The sequence below is a fragment of the Aythya marila genome, assembly GCF_965140915.1.
Source record: "Aythya marila genome assembly, chromosome: 2".
NCBI classification, from domain to species: domain Eukaryota; kingdom Metazoa; phylum Chordata; class Aves; order Anseriformes; family Anatidae; genus Aythya; species Aythya marila.
This window is the reverse complement of record NC_139043.1, coordinates 144,213,425-144,229,625: the sequence shown is the minus strand read 5'-3', so window position 1 is coordinate 144,229,625 and position 16,201 is coordinate 144,213,425. Positions and strand designations below refer to the sequence as shown.

Sequence of the window (16,201 nt, the reverse complement as noted above, 5' to 3'; positions counted from 1 at the left end):
AAGAAAATACATGAAAAAATTGTAAAGAGCTGATCCCTCGGGAAACAGAAATGCCTGATTTGATAACTCAGCCTGGTCACTTGGACGAAATAAGCAACAGGGTATTGTAACCTAAATTAGGCAGCGAGACTTGCTGGAGAAAAGGGAGTGTTACAGCCGAGTCCTTTCTTGGGCTTGGGTGCCCTGTTCAGGTTCAGCGGGACACACTTCTTTTTACTCTAGATCCACAGCCCTGAAAACTTAATTACAGTTTTTCACCTCGCATTAATTAACATGAGAAATGAAGACACCTCTCCTCTGTCTGCTCTCTCCCCGCCCACCCGTTATCCTCGAATAACCCATCCCGGTGGGTTACGGCTCTCCTTGGGCACAGGTTTGCATTCCTCTGGGGAGGAGGTGCCTGAGCAGCCTTGGTGAGGCTGCAGACAGAGGAGGGTTGAGCGAGGCCTCCTTCTGCTGTCTTTTGGAGGGAAGGGAAAGCATTTTGTGTAGCCTCAACCCCCAAAGTGTTGCTCCTGCATGTGCTGAGTGCTCCTGAATTGCTGCAGTTTTCAGTCCAGCTGATGGAGGAGCTGGAGTCAGGCTGTATGGAGGGGAAACTGAGGTGGTCTTGGTGGCTGTAGTGTCCCACCGTGGCACAGCAGCAGCCCCAAATTGCTTGGTGGCACCTCCAAACTGCTGGTGTGATGGTCTGGTCCTCTCTCACGCCTGGGTTGGGGACCCAAGCCCCACATCGGTCACACTATTGCATCCTAGGAGGGAAGTGAGCATGGGAAAGGCAAAAAAACGGGACACATGGACTGCATGGGATTAAAACTTGGTAACTGAGGGGCAAGGAAAAGAGTTTCAACACATGCGAAAGGATCCATGAAAATCATTTACTGTCTTCATCCTACAGAGCAGTGAAGTAACTTCGACTCTATGACTAAAACACTACCTCTGAGCCACCTATTTGCTTTAATCCATTTATTTATGCAAAGAATAGAGAAAAAGCGGAGGAAAAACTTGCACTTCATCCGCAACCCCTCTGCCAGCAGCCCCTTACCCCCACCCCTCCCACCGCCCTCCTTCCCCTCACCGCCGCGGCGCGCCGAAGTTGCGCTGTGCGGGGCGGCCACCACCGCTCCCAGCGTGTCCCCACGGCCCCAAACGCCACCCTACAAGGACCAACGAGCCTGGCGGCAGATCCCCCAGCCGTCTCCGAGCCTCCTTTTCCCTCAGCAGCAGCACCGAGTCCATCCGCGGCTGGGACCCCGCCACCCCCACCTCCTTCAGACGGCTGCAGCGAGCAACCGGGCTCGGAGCACGCGTGTCCACCGCCCCCTCGACGGGACGAAGAGACCCCCCCACGACCCCCACAGCCCCCGTTTTTCGCGTTTTTCGCGTTTTTCGCCTCTCCCCCTCTCCCCAGCTGCGGGCGGTGCCGCCAGGTGCGCCCGCCCCGTCGCGGCCCCGGGGGGGCGGCCGCGGCTCCTCGCCCCACCCCGGGCTCTCACCGCCCCCCGGCTCAAGTCCGGTGGCTCCCGTTCCGTGCCGAGCCGTGCCGGAGAGTAGGGGAGGGGGGGGTTGGTTAACCGGGGGGGGGTTAACCGGGTTGCATTCACTCGGCGTTTCCAGCATGCTCCTAAGATGGCGGTAGCGGCGGCGGGCGGCGGCGGGGGCGGCCGGGCGCAGCGCAGCGGCTGGCTGGAAGTTTTGGTGCGGGAGCGCTGGCACAAAGTGCTGGCCAACTTGGGCGGCGAGGCGCTGGTGCTGAGCGGCGAGGAGCGGCCCGACGGAGCGGCCCCCAACGGCTTGGGAGGCGATGGGGCGGCGAGCCGAGGGGCAGAAGGGGGCGGCGGTGGCGGCGGTGGTGGTGGCGGTGGTGGCGGAGGGGGGGGGCCGGCGGCGGTGCGCACCGCGTTCACCGACCCCCCCGAGCAGGTGCCCGAGGCTGTGTCCAACAAGAAGAGGTGCGTGAAGGTGCTGAAGCAGGAGCTGGGCGGGCTGGGCATCAGCATCAAGGGGGGCAAGGAGAACAAGATGCCCATCCTCATCAGCAAGATCTTCAAGGGGCTGGCGGCCGACCAGACCCAGGCGCTCTACGTGGGGGATGCCATCCTGGCCGTCAACGGCACCGACCTGCGGGATGCCACCCACGACGAGGCGGTGCAGGCGCTCAAGAGGGCCGGCAAGGAGGTGCTGCTGGAAGGTAGGGGACGAAAGGGGCTTGGACGGGGTCCCCCGGTATGCCAAGGGTCAGTTCGGCTCGGCTCGGCTGCCCTAGAGGTGGAGGAGGGATGGGGGGGATGGCTCCGTGCTCCCTGCACGTCCAGGCTGCTTCCAGCCTGTTTCCATCTGCCCCTGAGCCTCGCAGGGCTCCCCCCTCGACGGCAGGTTTTTGGGGTCTCAGCCCTGCATCCTCTTCCCATCCAAGGATTGGGCAGAGGAGCTCCAGACCCCATCAGTTTCTGATCCCACTGTGGGGGCTCCATCACGTCGTGGCATCTCTGAGCCTGTCCGCATCCCCCTTCCCACCCCAAATGCACACTTGGCCTGTCCTCGCTTCTTTTCAGCCCAAAAAGGGGGAGGGGGAGGCTGAAGGGGTGAAGGAGACCCCCAGCCCCACAGGCAAGGGGTTGTGGGGCTGCTCCTGAGCCCGCTTTCCTCCTCACCCCCTGCCACTGCCCCACTGCTGGCTGCAGGGCTGGGGGCAGCAGGCTTGGATGGCGCCGGCAGTGCCCTGCATGAACTGGCCCCAAAAAGCGCGGGCTTTCGTTTCTCAAGGGGGACCGAGGTGGTTTTGTTCTTACAAACAGCTTCAAAGTCGCCTATGGAGTGAGGAGCACGAGAGGGAGGAGTGCAGGGTTGGTGACCCCAAAACGGGACCTCTGTTGGCGAGGGGCTGAGCAGAAACAGGACAGAGCTCCCCAGGACACCCAGCTCATGAGGGGAGAGGTGTTCACAAATGCTCTTATCCTTGTCTTCTCCCCGGGGTTCACGTAGTTGCTGGACCTGAGAGAATGAGCAGCTTCAGCAGTGCCCTTGGCACGGGTTTGATAAAGTGATCCCATATTTGCCCACAAGTTCATTTAACTGCAGGTCAGTGGCATTGCAGCGTGCTGCTGCACCGTCCCTTCTGCCATCGCCTTCCTCCAGCCCCTGGGTGCTCCTGCCTCAGTGTCCCCATGCCTTTAGGCACCACACGTTGTTTCACGTGTGTCTCTTTTTTATTTGGAGCAGCGGAGGGAAGCACTGCTGCCGGTTAGGGGATGCACTTGAGCATCAGCTGCAGCCAACCAACTCTGGCAGAAAGTTACAGGAAAAGCTTGAGAATTGGGTCTGTGCAGTAAAGAGGGCAGGCGAGCAAATTTCATCTGCAGCAGCGTCTGCTGAGAAACTGTTTGGTGTTGTCCACGTTGCAGGGAAAACTTGGGGCTGAATCCCTGCCCGGTGAGGGTTTAACAAGCCGAGGGCTGCTGCATCCCCCCTCTGTGCGCCTTGTGCTTGCATGGCCAAACTCTGTCATTTCCCTGCTGGCTGAACCGCGTACAGAGACCGCCGCGAAGCCTCCATGTGAACTCCTCGCTGGGGTCTGAATGGAGCTGTTATGTCTAAATTCTGCCACTGGTTTGTTTACACAGCACAAGGGCTCCCTGGGGTGCAGGCCAGACAGCAGCTGACCTGTGGTGTGATCTAACGAGGAATGCAGTGCGTATCGGGCTTGCAGGGCTCTCCCTCCGTGTAGTGCCTGCAATAACAGCACCTGAACGCACTGCTGCTGCACGAGCCTGTTACAAAAACCCAGGTTTGCTCCCAGAAAGAGTGAAGATGAAGCTGTTTCAGCAGGGATGCTTCACACCCTCCTTCTCTCCACTCCTTTGGCCACTGCAGCGGTTTCCTTGCATTTCTTTGCTCCGTGGAGGTGTAGGCTGATGTGTTTCAGTGGTTGTCTCTGCAATGGAATTTGTAATTTGTAAATCGAGAGCCTGTGTCAGTAGTCATCCCTGTGTGTCGTTAAAATATTCAGGCACTGAAATCAGTATTTTGTCCTGGCTTTCTCTCGCTGTTTTAGCAGAGGATCCAAACTAAGGACTGTCACCAGTGTTGCCCCAGGAGGTGCAGGAGCCTCTCTGCATGAGTGCTTTGTGTAAGCAGGCAGTTGGAAACAACTCTCAGATTCAGTTTCTCACTTTGGAGCTCTTTCTTCCGTAGCACAGTCTAAAATGGTCTTTTTATTACTAGAGGAAGGAATATCCAAAAGTTCTTTTTTCTTTAAAAGTATCAGAGGGAGAGCCTTGGTTTTCCTTGCCTTCTGGACTATAGGAATTTGCTGTTTCCTGACTTCTTGGGGAGTTCTGCGTTACAAAAAGCTCTGTGTGCTGGGGCTGGGAAAGGCACATGCACAGTTCCTCCCTGAGATATTCCTCCAGTTAGCAGTGCATTGCCAGCGCTCATTTCCAGTGCCAAAATGTGACATTTGCATTTTTAGGGAGTTTCTGAGACTTGTGCTCGTGCCTTGCAGAGCCAAAAGGCTGAAGTTGGTTCAAAGCAATTGAAGAAGCACGGCAAGGTGCTTAGCATGAGAGGTGCTAAGCAGATTTAAGGGTATGAGATGGAGACAGAGGGCTCCTGGCATTGTCCAGGGCTTTGTGTGCTCCTGGGAAGGCTCCTAGGGTTGTGCGTTTGCTGGAGGTTGTCAGCAGTGAAGATGCGGTCAGCGTGGCTCAGCGCACCCCACGTCAGAGCACTGGAGCCCTGTTATACGGCGTCCTTCCTAAAACTGCTTGCTTAGTGAAACGAGGCATTCACCAGCTCAGCACTAAGCTGCCATCTCTCCTGCATTCCTCTGCGGGGAGGAAGGGAGCAGAAAATCCCTCGGCAGTGCCCCTGCGTGGGAGGCAGGGCTGGCACTGGAGGGGACGGGCACAGGACGGTCTGCACACAGGGCAGCGCGAGATTTTAACACTTGCCCCTTTTGCCTCCTTGATTGCCGGCTCTGAGCTGGTGGAAATGGAAATTGTTTGCTGAAGGGCTGGGGGTGGCATGGGTGCAGTAGCTGTGCCGGTACAGGGTGGCCCAGCTGCAGAGCTCCGTGGGAGAGGTCCTGCTCTAACAGATATTGGCCATCCTGGGTTGTTCTGTCCTCTCATTTTCCGCCCCTGAAGGACATGGGTCTGTCACAGCCTTCATGTACACTCCAGCTACTGAGCTAAAGTCATATAAATCAGTTCCTTCTTCCAGGGCTGACTGGCCAAGGTGCCTTGCGAGCAGGTGACACTTGGTAAGTGGAAGGGAAATCAGGCAGCAGGCAGCACTGCCAGAGGAGGAGCTGGGAGGCAGAAGGTTCAAGAGGTGGTGATGACGATGCAGTTACACTCTAAGAAATACTGCTCTCTCCTCATCTGTAGGGGTGGACCTCTTCTGCCTCCAGGGTTTAATTTCCTGCTGGCTTTCCATCACAGCCTGGGCATGGCTGCAGGGGAGCAAGGGCAGGGCAAGCACCAGTGTCCAGCTTGTAGTCCTGGCTTTGATTTTGGGTGTTCGGGACACACAGGATTTAACTTCTCACCAGCATTCAATAAAGCAAAGAATTTTTCTACGTGAGAGACAAGACAGCCTCCTTGTATGCTGGATATTGTATCTTTTCCTGACTTGCCAAAAGTGTGCAGACAAGCTTCTGAGGATGGTGGTGTCAGGTGTGCAGCAGGAGAAGAGCATCTTCTTGGCATTGCTAGAGTTCTTCATGGCTTTGAGCAATCCTCAATTAAACTAATACAATTGCAAGGCAGCGGCTACAGCTCCCGTGAGACGAGGCTCTTGTGGTCTCCCTGGGTTTGCAGAAATTGCCCATGGAGCTGCAGCCACTGGCATGGTGAATTTTAGCATATGGACAAATATAGTTATCTTCCGCGGGCCTCTTGGATGTAATCCACAGATCTAAAGCAGTCTAAGAAAAGCGTGATGTACTGTATACTGCAGTAACACGTGTTATTCTCCAAGCAATATCTCTGTAAGAATTGTAACAATACTTCCTACCCCTTTGAAATGTTTTCTTGACAAAACAAAAGTGATTCTGCCCGCCTTTCAGTCCTTTTTTTTTTTTCAGTAAAGTACTGACAACGAGAGATTTGAGGGGGTTAAAATACATTATTTAACCAAGGAAATGTGTCCCTTGCAAGTATAGAGGGAAAATGAGACACGGGACGCTTCGTAAGTGCCTACCTCATGCAACTGCTTTGTACAATCAGGGCTGTAAATCTCAGTGATTGCAATTTGTATGCATAGCTACTCCTTACAGTTCCAGTAAATGTATGGGGAAAATGCTCTGTTTGTTTGTTTGTTTGCTTGCTTGTATTGTTCCAGCAGATACGCAGGTAGGGAAATGCTTTGTACTTCGGGGCTGTGTCATATTTCATAGACGATGTAGCTGCCCTTGGCACGCATCTGCTTGAAAGTGAAATTGAAAGGTAAAGGAGGAGGTAATCTTGTTCCCGACCATACCAGAGCTGAGCAGTGCCTGTGAATCTCAGTTTGGATTGTTTCAGCTGCCTGCAGCTGATGGGGAAGCTTGAGTGGGAACACTCGATGTGTCTTTCATTGATTAGATTACATTACAGGCTAATTTAGCAGTCCAGACAGTCCGTATCACCTTTCACAGATAAGAATCAGTACATCCTCTTTGCAGTAAATCTGGTTCAAGCCCTCTTTCTCAGTTACTGTAAAGAAAATAAGGCAGTAGGGGATTTATTTGGACCGGGTGCAGGGTTCTCCCCTCACCCCCCAGCTTGGAAATCAGTCTTCCTTACGGCTTAGTATTGTCTCCTTCAAGGTGCTTAGAAGATTAAATATATCGAGGGGGTTGGGATTCGACTGCACATACAAAGTCTGGGTACCTGTTAAGCATCACTAGAAAAGAAGCATTTTCTAAAATCCTAGCGTTAATTCCTTTGTGGAAGATTGAACCAAAAACTTGGTATAACTCTGTGAAGAATCTTTAAACCATTAGACAGAATGAAATAAAAAAAAGTGGAAGCTTTCACTATAGTTAATAAAACAGTATTTGTACTTTAATTTTGCCAGGGTAAAAATTTTCGCTGAAGGGCAGTCTCACCCTCCCAGGAATGTGGATAATGATATGGGATCACGAATGGTACTGTCCCCATCCCTGTCCTGCTGGGTTTGGATGGGAAGTGCTCACCGTGTGTCCACCTCAAGGGATCTGGCAGGGCATCCCCATAATACAAACCGGAGTCTGACTTTGGGACAGGCCAATCGAGGCAACTTTGCTGTGAAATTTTACGTAGCAGGCTTTGCAGCATGATGACAGGTGCTGATCCCAACAGGCTGATAGTTTCAGATAGAGGTTTGGTAGTGTTGGAAGGTTGTTTGTTTGTTTGTTTGTTTTTAACTTTCTTAATCTCACTGTCTTCATAACACATGGTGTGGAGCTTCTCGTGGTAATAACTTATATGTAAATTTGACTTGAAGTATAGCATTCATTTGTGTGCATCAGAGTTCCTGAGTGTTGGAGAATTTACCGTATCTATTTGTAATCTGTTCCCGTGGTCACTTACTTCCAGGGTTTAAGAACATGTTATTTCCATTCCGTTTTTCTAATTTAGATTTCTGATCATAGGATTATTTTGTACTTTATTCTGCAAGATTATGTTGCCATGGCTACTTGTTAGAATCGGTATAGCTACTTCAGTAGAGGGAAAATTGGAGGAAGCAGCAGTTCAAGAGAGCAATAGCATACGTAAATGAACAAAATATGATGGGAACAAAGGTGTCCTGATAATGCATAGGAGACTCTGGCTTTTCAAGTCTGAAATAATTCTTCAGGCACCTCCGAAAAATAATTGGTTAAGAAGGGATGGTAGCTGTGATTCATGGGAACATAGGAAATCTTTTAACTACATTGTCATATTACAGGCTGCAAAAGGGTTTAGTGAGTACTACGGAACACAGTTTTGTTGGTGTTGATATGGTGGGTGGAGGTGAGTGAGATTCATCTCCCTAACTGCCTCCCGACCCCCCCGTTGACACCAGCACTTGTAGCTGGTGTGAAGTGAGCTTTGCTCTTTTTGCTCAGCTGTGTCACCTCTGCAAACTTTAAACTGTGCCGAGCAGAAAGAAATCCTGCTGTCAGTGTAAGCTGTTGGGGCTAAGGGTCTTTGCCAGCACATCTGTACTTAATGGCAAGCAGGGAGAGAAAGGCAGTGTTGGGGCAGATTGGGAAACAGCTAGAAATATTAGGAATAAATAGTCTGTTTTGGTACAGGCACAAAGTTTTTTGTAGAGATTGGAAGGAACATCAGGGAGTGGCAAAGTTCAGTACATGCCTCAAGAAACATCACCGCAAGGAGTGGGTTAGTTGTGTTTGGGATGATGCATGCTTCATTTGAGCTAGAGAAGTTTGTGAGAAACTGTGGGGGCTCTAGAAATCAGAGTGCAGCATGTAACACATGCTACATGTTGGAAGGAGGGTTATAAGCCTGCTTCATGCTCTTAAATAGGCTGCTGTCAGTTGCTATTTTGCAGGACCAAGAAAACTGCTCTGTGAGGCTTGATCTCCATGCTTTAAAAGTTAGTTAATACATTCCTTGCCCTCTGTGCCTTGCAATATTAGAAGAAAGAGGATTCACTGAAATTATGGCATCCAGCATCCTGCAAATTCTGAGAGTACAGCACCACTGGGTAACAAAGTTGGATGCAAAAGTTTGTTAGCTAGCTCTGCTTGCAGAGAGAAAAAACAAAGTTGGTCTGTGCACCATCCACTCAGCTAGCAAAATGTACTTTTTTTCCAGAATGTAAGTTAACAAACTTGCTTACAAAAAGTTTAACCAACTGTGAATTGTCCTTCCGATTGCTTCACTGCTAGATACTGCCTTGCTGTTGGGTTAGGTTTGTTCCATCATGCAAATTAAATTAAGGGACATAATTTCTGAATAACTGTTTGGCAGACTTGGACTTCTGACTGCTGCTACTGTACACTTCTGTTATGGTCTGGCTTTAATTTTGTCTGTCTAGAACATGAACTACTGAACTGGTTATGGCTCTCGCTGCGCCTATGCTAAGGGCACGACACAGTAGGTCACTGCCAAAGTAGCACATCTGTATTGTAGCAATTGGGGAAAATGGAGTTCTTAATTGTAAGGAAATGAGCCAGAACGGTAGACGTGGAGAAACTGTCTCTGATTAGAAGTGATTAACATATGGCATGCTCCTTCTAAAAATGTTATGCAGCTTTTTGCTGAACTGCTGGAAGTCATGCTTGTTGGCGCAGCTCTAAAAGTCATCGTATAAATTCAGCTCTGTTTATTTCCTCACTGTTCTCAGGGATGTTTCAGTTGAAATCTTCAGATGTGTTGGAGCACTGAGTCTGCTCCAGGCATCATGAAGGTGAGTGATGTCTGTGGATAGCTTCTGGTCACTTTAACAGCATGAATTAGTGTAAATTCACACGATGGTGTAAATATCTGAGAACCGGGATCCTTTTCCCCAGTATGTGAAAGTTAGGGATATATCCTAACATAAAAATAAATGAAAAAGAATAAAAAGGAACAGTATCAGGATATAAATACCCTTTTGGCAAAGGAGGCACAACTTAGCTGATTTGCTCCAAGAGATAATATGACCTCATGTGACTATTTGTCAGCCTCGTGTGCCCTTTCAGGGAAATATGGCCATTAGTTATGCTTTATGTTCCATTTGCCATAGGCATATTCTGATGGTGTAATAAAGATTTTGGCTTTTGACATAATCGAGTAGTTGCAAGGGAGTAATGAAAGATATACCATGGAAATAACATATCTCCGCTCTTGTCAGACGATAGTTATTTCAATAATAGCCATTTCCAGGATGATTTATTGTATTATCACTTGTGTTTTTACTGTCACTGGCTCTGATTCTGCAAGGGGAGCAAGAAACAGCTGCATGAAGGTGAAGGTGCTGGAGAGGTTTAGTGTTGTGCAGCGTGTGGCTTATGAGATCGCGTGTAAGCTAATAGTTTTAACTCAGGCAGCGAGAGTTTATCTGTTTATCCTGGAGTTCAGGCTTTAGTCACTGCAAAACTGCCTGGCAGGAGGGCTGAGCCCGCGGTGGGGCTGGCAGGAAGGCAGAGGATGACGTGAGTGCCCTCCTAGCGGGCAGCTTCCCGTTGGTCTTACTCTTGCCGGGCAGGAGCCAGCAGGAGCCTTCTCTCACGGACTTGAAGCCAAAGGAGGGATTTAAGTATTGGACGTTCAGGAGTATTTTCCAGGAATGAGATGAGCAGGATTTGCCTTCAGTGCTTGCTGCTCATTTATTTATTTATTTGTTATGAATGTCTTTACAGTTTATTGGGAATGCTCTGGACATTAAAAAAAAAATAAAAATAAAGGTTTCTAAATTACCATTGTTTGCTAAGGAACACATTATCCATGGTGATTCTCTGCCCCTTTTGACCTATTTGCCCTGTTTCATGCAGTGGCAGACTTCTCTGGTACATGATTTCCATCAGGGAATGTTGGTTGGGATGGAAAGGTGTCTCCAGAGAACCAGCAAGATTCTTGTAGGATTATGTGTAATGTAATTATGTATTTGTGCACACACACTGTACGATATATTTATTTACACGCCTCTGTAATGAACAGCCCCATCAGTAGGCATGCCTCATTTTGGCCTCGACCTTGCAATGTCAAGAGGAAGTGGTGGATACTGCACCTGGTGTGGGGCAGCCCTGGATATATCTACAGATGAGAGGCTGGAGTGCAGCCCTGTGGAAAGGGATCTGGGGGTTTTGGGTCACAGCAGGCTGAGTATGAGCCAGCAGTGTGCCGTGGCAGCCGGGAGGGCCAACCCTACCCTGGGGTGCATCAAGCACGGCACTGCTAGTCGGTTGGTGGAAGGGATTGTCCCAATATGCCCTGTGCTGGTGTGGACTCCAGAGCAACCTTGAGTCCTGTGTGCAGTTTTGGGCACCACAGTATAAAGAAGAACATAAAACTATTAGAGAGTGTCCAAAGGAAGGCTACAAAGATAGTGAATGGTCTAGAGGGCAAGATGTGTGAGGAGGCACTGAAGTTTCTTAGTTCAGTCCTGAGCAGAGCAGGCCGAGAGGAGGCCTCATGGCGGCCTGCAGCTCCCTCACGAGGGGAGCGGAGGGGCAGGCGCTGAGCTCTGCTCTCTGGGGACAGCGACAGGACCCGAGGGAACGGCATGGAGCTGGGACAGGGGAGGGTCAGGCTGGGGGTTAGGGAAAGGTTCTGCACCCAGAGGTGGTCGGGCGCTGGGACAGGCTCCCCAGGGCAGTGGTCATGGCACCGAGCCTGCTGGAGTTCAAGGAGCATTTGGACAATGCTCTTGGACACAGGGCCTGTTTTTTGGGTGGTCTTGTATGGAGCCATGAGTTGGACTTAATAATACTTGTGGACCCCTTCCAACTTGGGATATGTTATGATTTTGTGATTGTACGTGGTTGAGGACCACATGGATTGAGGCCAGTGTGGTTGCACCCCTTTGACATGGAAGGGCTAATCCGGTGCCCCTGGTACCCACTGGGTCTCTGCGAGGTCAGCATTGTGGGCTGTACCGATTCAGCACTGCATTAGCAGGCCCTATGTATTGCACTGCTGGAAAACCTCTTCCAGAGCCGGGGATGTGTCTGGTTGCGAGCTCTGTTGGATGAATTCAGGAAGCTATACTTAGTGCAAGGGAAAGGGAGTGAGCTTCAGGCTGGAAAGAATCAAGTGATGACAGCAAGTTCTTTGTGAAGAGCTCCAGGTGTTATTACTATGCTTTGCCTAAATTAAACCCATCTAGAAATTAGATACTGCTCAGGTAAATAGCCTGTCAAAGTACTCACATACCTCAAAGTCTACAAACAGCTGAGGAAGTCCTGAGCGTGCCGGCAGGGAGAGACATGAGCAGCATGTAAACCTGCAGACAAACCTCAAGGTGCAAGATGCTGCAGCTGATCCATTCAAAGCCCCTGCTGCTCTCATGGCTTTTGGAGGCCTCTTCTTTGTAGTGGTAGCTGTCAGACTGCAGGCTGGTACCAAGATGCTTACAGACAGAGGGCTCTTGTCTGGCTCCAGGGAGGAAATCTGTATTCCTGCCTTAAAAAAGGTTATAAAAAAAAGCTCAGAGCAACTTCAGTCTTCTTTATGTTTGTGGAACACTGGAGGAGTGTCCAGCCAAAACAGTAATAAAAGAAAACAGCGTTTTAATTCAGGAAGAATGCAAGTGAAAGCAGCTAGTTTTTAGAATTTCTCAACCCATTGAATGAGTGGCTGTTGGTATAAATAAACCAGACCTACATGATATATGAGGGCAGGTCGTAAAGAAAACATTGCAGTAACAAACTAGAGGAATTTCCACTTAACGCATTAAAATCAGCCCTGAAAGGCTCCATTAAGGGAAGCCATAAATTGAAGTTCTGAGAGATAGCTTATAAAATATCCCTGAAACTGAAAATGATCCTCTGTCAGTTTTATGTTTGCCTTTCACTGTGCTGTATCTATTTTAATAAACATGTGGGATAGACTAGCAAAAGAGGAGCACTTTGTCTGTGAAGCCTTGAGGAAACAAATACTGAGTTAGGGCATATTGTAAATTTCACCCAATAAAAATAAACTTAAATTGATTCTGGGGTTTGCACGTATAAGGACTGCTATGCTGTGTTGATCTTATTTTATATATATTGAAGTTTTCTGCTGGGCATACCTTGAAATGTTGGTATTAAATACCTGACTTTTCATTCAAGTGCTGCCAGAGCTTTCTGTCTATGTGCAGAAGTAGTATTAAGACCTTAGAAGGGTTTCAAGGCTCACACTCTTAAAATAGTATTGAGGAACAAATACCTTTTGGTTTTTGAGGGAGGAAAGGGAGGGTTGTCCTGGAAAGAAGACCCACTAGTTTCTGCAGGAATCTTTATGATGTTTTAACTTGAAATGACATTTTATATTTCGAAAGAAAGCAGTTTGCTTTCAAAAGGTTGATTTGAACTTGCAATTAAAAACTTTTCCAACTGAAAGTTTCTGTATGGAGTAGCAGGCAATCACCAATGTACATTCTCCACTTGCAGAATCTCTGTAATCATGTCACGTTGATCAACAGGAAATTTTCGTAGCTAAAAAGTTTTGACCAACTCAATGCAGTATTTTTTTCTCGTCTCGTTAAAATATGTTGAATGTATTTATTCTGTTCTTTGGAGACTTGAGATGTGCTGTTCTCCTAAATCACTTTGTTCTCTTGCTTTTCAATCAATACACACATGGTAAGAAGTGGATAAGGACATCTATTTGTATGAGCCAAGACAGATATGCTTCTAGTGGAGAAGTCACAAGTGATGTACTACGTGAATTCCTATAATCTGTTTGTGTTTGATCTTTTCAATTACTCATGGTTATGGGGGGATGCTGCTTTATTTCTGTGAAGCTTACAGTAGAAACCTTGAATACAGAGGGAAATGAAGAAGAAATTTCTCAAGTCTCTAAAACTTGCCTAAAATAGCTCTTCTAGGTGTACCTTTAATAATATCTCCTCAATGTAGCTGTAAATTAAATTAGACATTGCCTGCAGGTGCACCACTTCACTCAGTTGAAGACTTACATGGAGCTCTGTGTGTCTAAATGAAAAAAGAAATGAAAAACAAAAAATAAAAACCCAATGATAAAACCCAAAAGGGTGAAGAATCATTTCTGTGGAGGAATGTGAGATGCATAATTTTCTTTCTTGATTTTCTCTTTGTTTATTTCTGTTTGTTTGTGTGATGCTGGTTAAAGAAGATACTTAAATGTTGCTGCTTAATTCCAGAGCTCAGCTAGCCTTGGTTCAGGCACAGCTACTAGTTGTCCATCACCTGTATTGCACTGGCACAAGGTATAAGTGGATACACACATAAAGTATATGCTCTGAAATTGCTTGCATGTTGTACATGCATTGGCGTGTATGCAAGGCACAATTTGTTTGTTGCCAGTGCTATACAGATTACGTTAATTGTTCTATGAAAATAAAATAGAGTCTTGATTATAGCCGTACCGAAGGAATCTCAGGGTTGATATATCTGCCTGAAGCTGGAGCACTTCACGGGAGGCTGCACTTGCAATTTTATTTTGTTTGGGGCTGTGTTCCCCACCCAGCTGCATATCTGGGTCTGGCTCTCTGCAGCTGAACAGGCGAGAGCCAGGCTGCCAGGGACACCCTGCCATCTGCCGGAGTGTGCTGAGACAGGGGAGGGAAAGGTGAGAGAGCAAAAGCTGCCTTCTGTTCAGGTTGGCATAAATTTTCCCGTTGATTTCAGTGGGAGTAAGTTATCAACCTTGGGTGTTTTTTCTTTATTTATTTATTTTTTTTATATTAGTAGGCAATATTGATATAAGTCACTGATGGGAAAAAAGTCCTGATGCGATTTTATCCTGTCTCTCATACCTATTGCATTAATTCATCTTTAAAACAACATGGGGAAGTCTTTGGTCCTTACTGGGTGTTGATTCACTTTTGTCTTCCTACATAGCTAAAAGGAGCTGCTCACAAGTGGTTCAGATGAGACCCTGTGCGAATGTGCTGCCTTCCTGGGCTTAGCAAACCTTGCTCCACACTGCCCCTCAGCAACCTGTTCACCTCCTCCTTCGTATCCTTCCTCCTCCCTAATGCCTGATGAATAAAAAAGCTTTGTAAAGTTGACCCAGCAGCAGTTCAGTCTCTGAGCGTGGTCATTTTACGCAATAATAATTGATTAAACAATTGCAATTTCTTAATGTAGTGCTGCTCACAAAGGTTGAGTAATTCAGCATAGCCAAATCTGGGCCAGAGCTTTGGATCCTTGTTGCAAATTAGAAAAGCATTGAAAAGCTACTTCTTCAAACTTCCATGATTTGCAAAAACTAAGGTTTCTTTTAAAAAAATACAGGGTGACAGGAGATTGTGTATCAACAGCTTTCCAAAGGATGATTCATATTTTCTTAGTCTTTTTCTTCCTTAGTCCTTTCCTTTCCTTTCCTTTCCTTTCCTTTCCTTTCCTTTCCTTTCCTTTCCTTTCCTTTCCTTTCCTTTCCTTTCCTTTCCTTTCCTTTCCTTTCCTTTCCTTTCCTTTCCTTTCCTTTCCTTTCCTTTCCTTTCCTTTCCTTTCCTTTCCTTTCCTTTCCTTTCCTTTCCTTTCCTTTCCTTTCCTTTCCTTTCCTTTCCTTTCCTTTCCTTTCCTTTCTTCAGAGCATGGCTCTGAGCTCTGCAACAGCAGATAAGCTTTGAAAACAATATTTAATGGGGAGCAGGAAGCACTGTGTGGTTTTGGAGACAACAAATGTAGTTTCATGTGAAAGTAGGTTTGTAGGGAGTTACATTTTTCTCCAAAAAGCTGCACCCAGCAGAAACGTGGCATTTCTCCAGTTGAGCAGGATGATGGTAAATGCCTACCCGCCTTCTCTGTAGCACTGTCACTGCATGAATACTTCTCCAGGAGAAACTCCAGTTTGCTGCTGATCCCTCTTAGTGCCATTGCAGTGTATATAATGCAGGATGGTGGCAGTCCTTGGAGATATTCTAGGTTTGCAGAGCACACCAAGCCCAGAGCCTCTGTGCATCTTCTCCCCAACCTCCCAGCATTTTTCTGCACATCATTCACCTCCTTTCTGGCTTCTGACCACATCATTTAGGATGCAAGGCAACGTTCGTAAAAGTTTGATGCTTATCAGCCCGATCATGCAGGAAAATCCACGGTTGTGGCTGGATAAGTAATTGCATAAGCAAAATGTTCGCTTGCTGCCTTGATCCCTCCCCCCCCCCCCCGAACACTGGCAGATTCCTGCTGGGGCTGAAGGCAGGGTCACAGAATCACAGAATCATCTAGGTTGGAAGAGACCTCCAAGATCTTTGAGTCCAACCTCTAACCTAACACTAACAGTCCTCCACTAGACCATATCCCTAAGCTCTACATCTAAACGTCTTTTAAAGACCTCCAGGGATGGTGACTCCACCACTTCCCTGGGTCCAGGCAGGCTCCATCAGCTGCTGCTGGCCTTCTGCCTGGCGGCCAGGCCTGATGGTTTGCTTTATCTCCGAGGATGTGCAAAGCTGCAAGTGCAGTTTAAGAGTGATTGAAAGGTGACAGACATGGGATTGTGGCGGACACTCCATAAACTGCAGCCACACTGTATTTTTATGCCTGTGCTCTTGGGAGAGCATGGCTTAGCTCGGGAGCTCTGTGGTTTCCAGTCCTGGAAGGGAACCCAATTACCTT

The 16,201-nt window shown here is 48.1% G+C and overlaps 1 protein-coding gene across 1 annotated transcript in view; it reads left to right on the top strand.

The window, feature by feature from the left end:
• The first annotated feature begins 1,574 nt into the window (after positions 1–1,574).
• SNTB1 (syntrophin beta 1) overlaps positions 1,575–16,201 on the top strand; it is a 115,016-nt gene continuing 100,389 nt past the window's right edge. Inside the window, exon 1 of the mRNA XM_082753648.1 lies at positions 1,575–2,191. Coding sequence (XP_082609774.1) covers positions 1,630–2,191 — 562 coding nt within the window. The 5' untranslated portion in view covers positions 1,575–1,629. The remainder of the gene's footprint in view (positions 2,192–16,201) is intronic.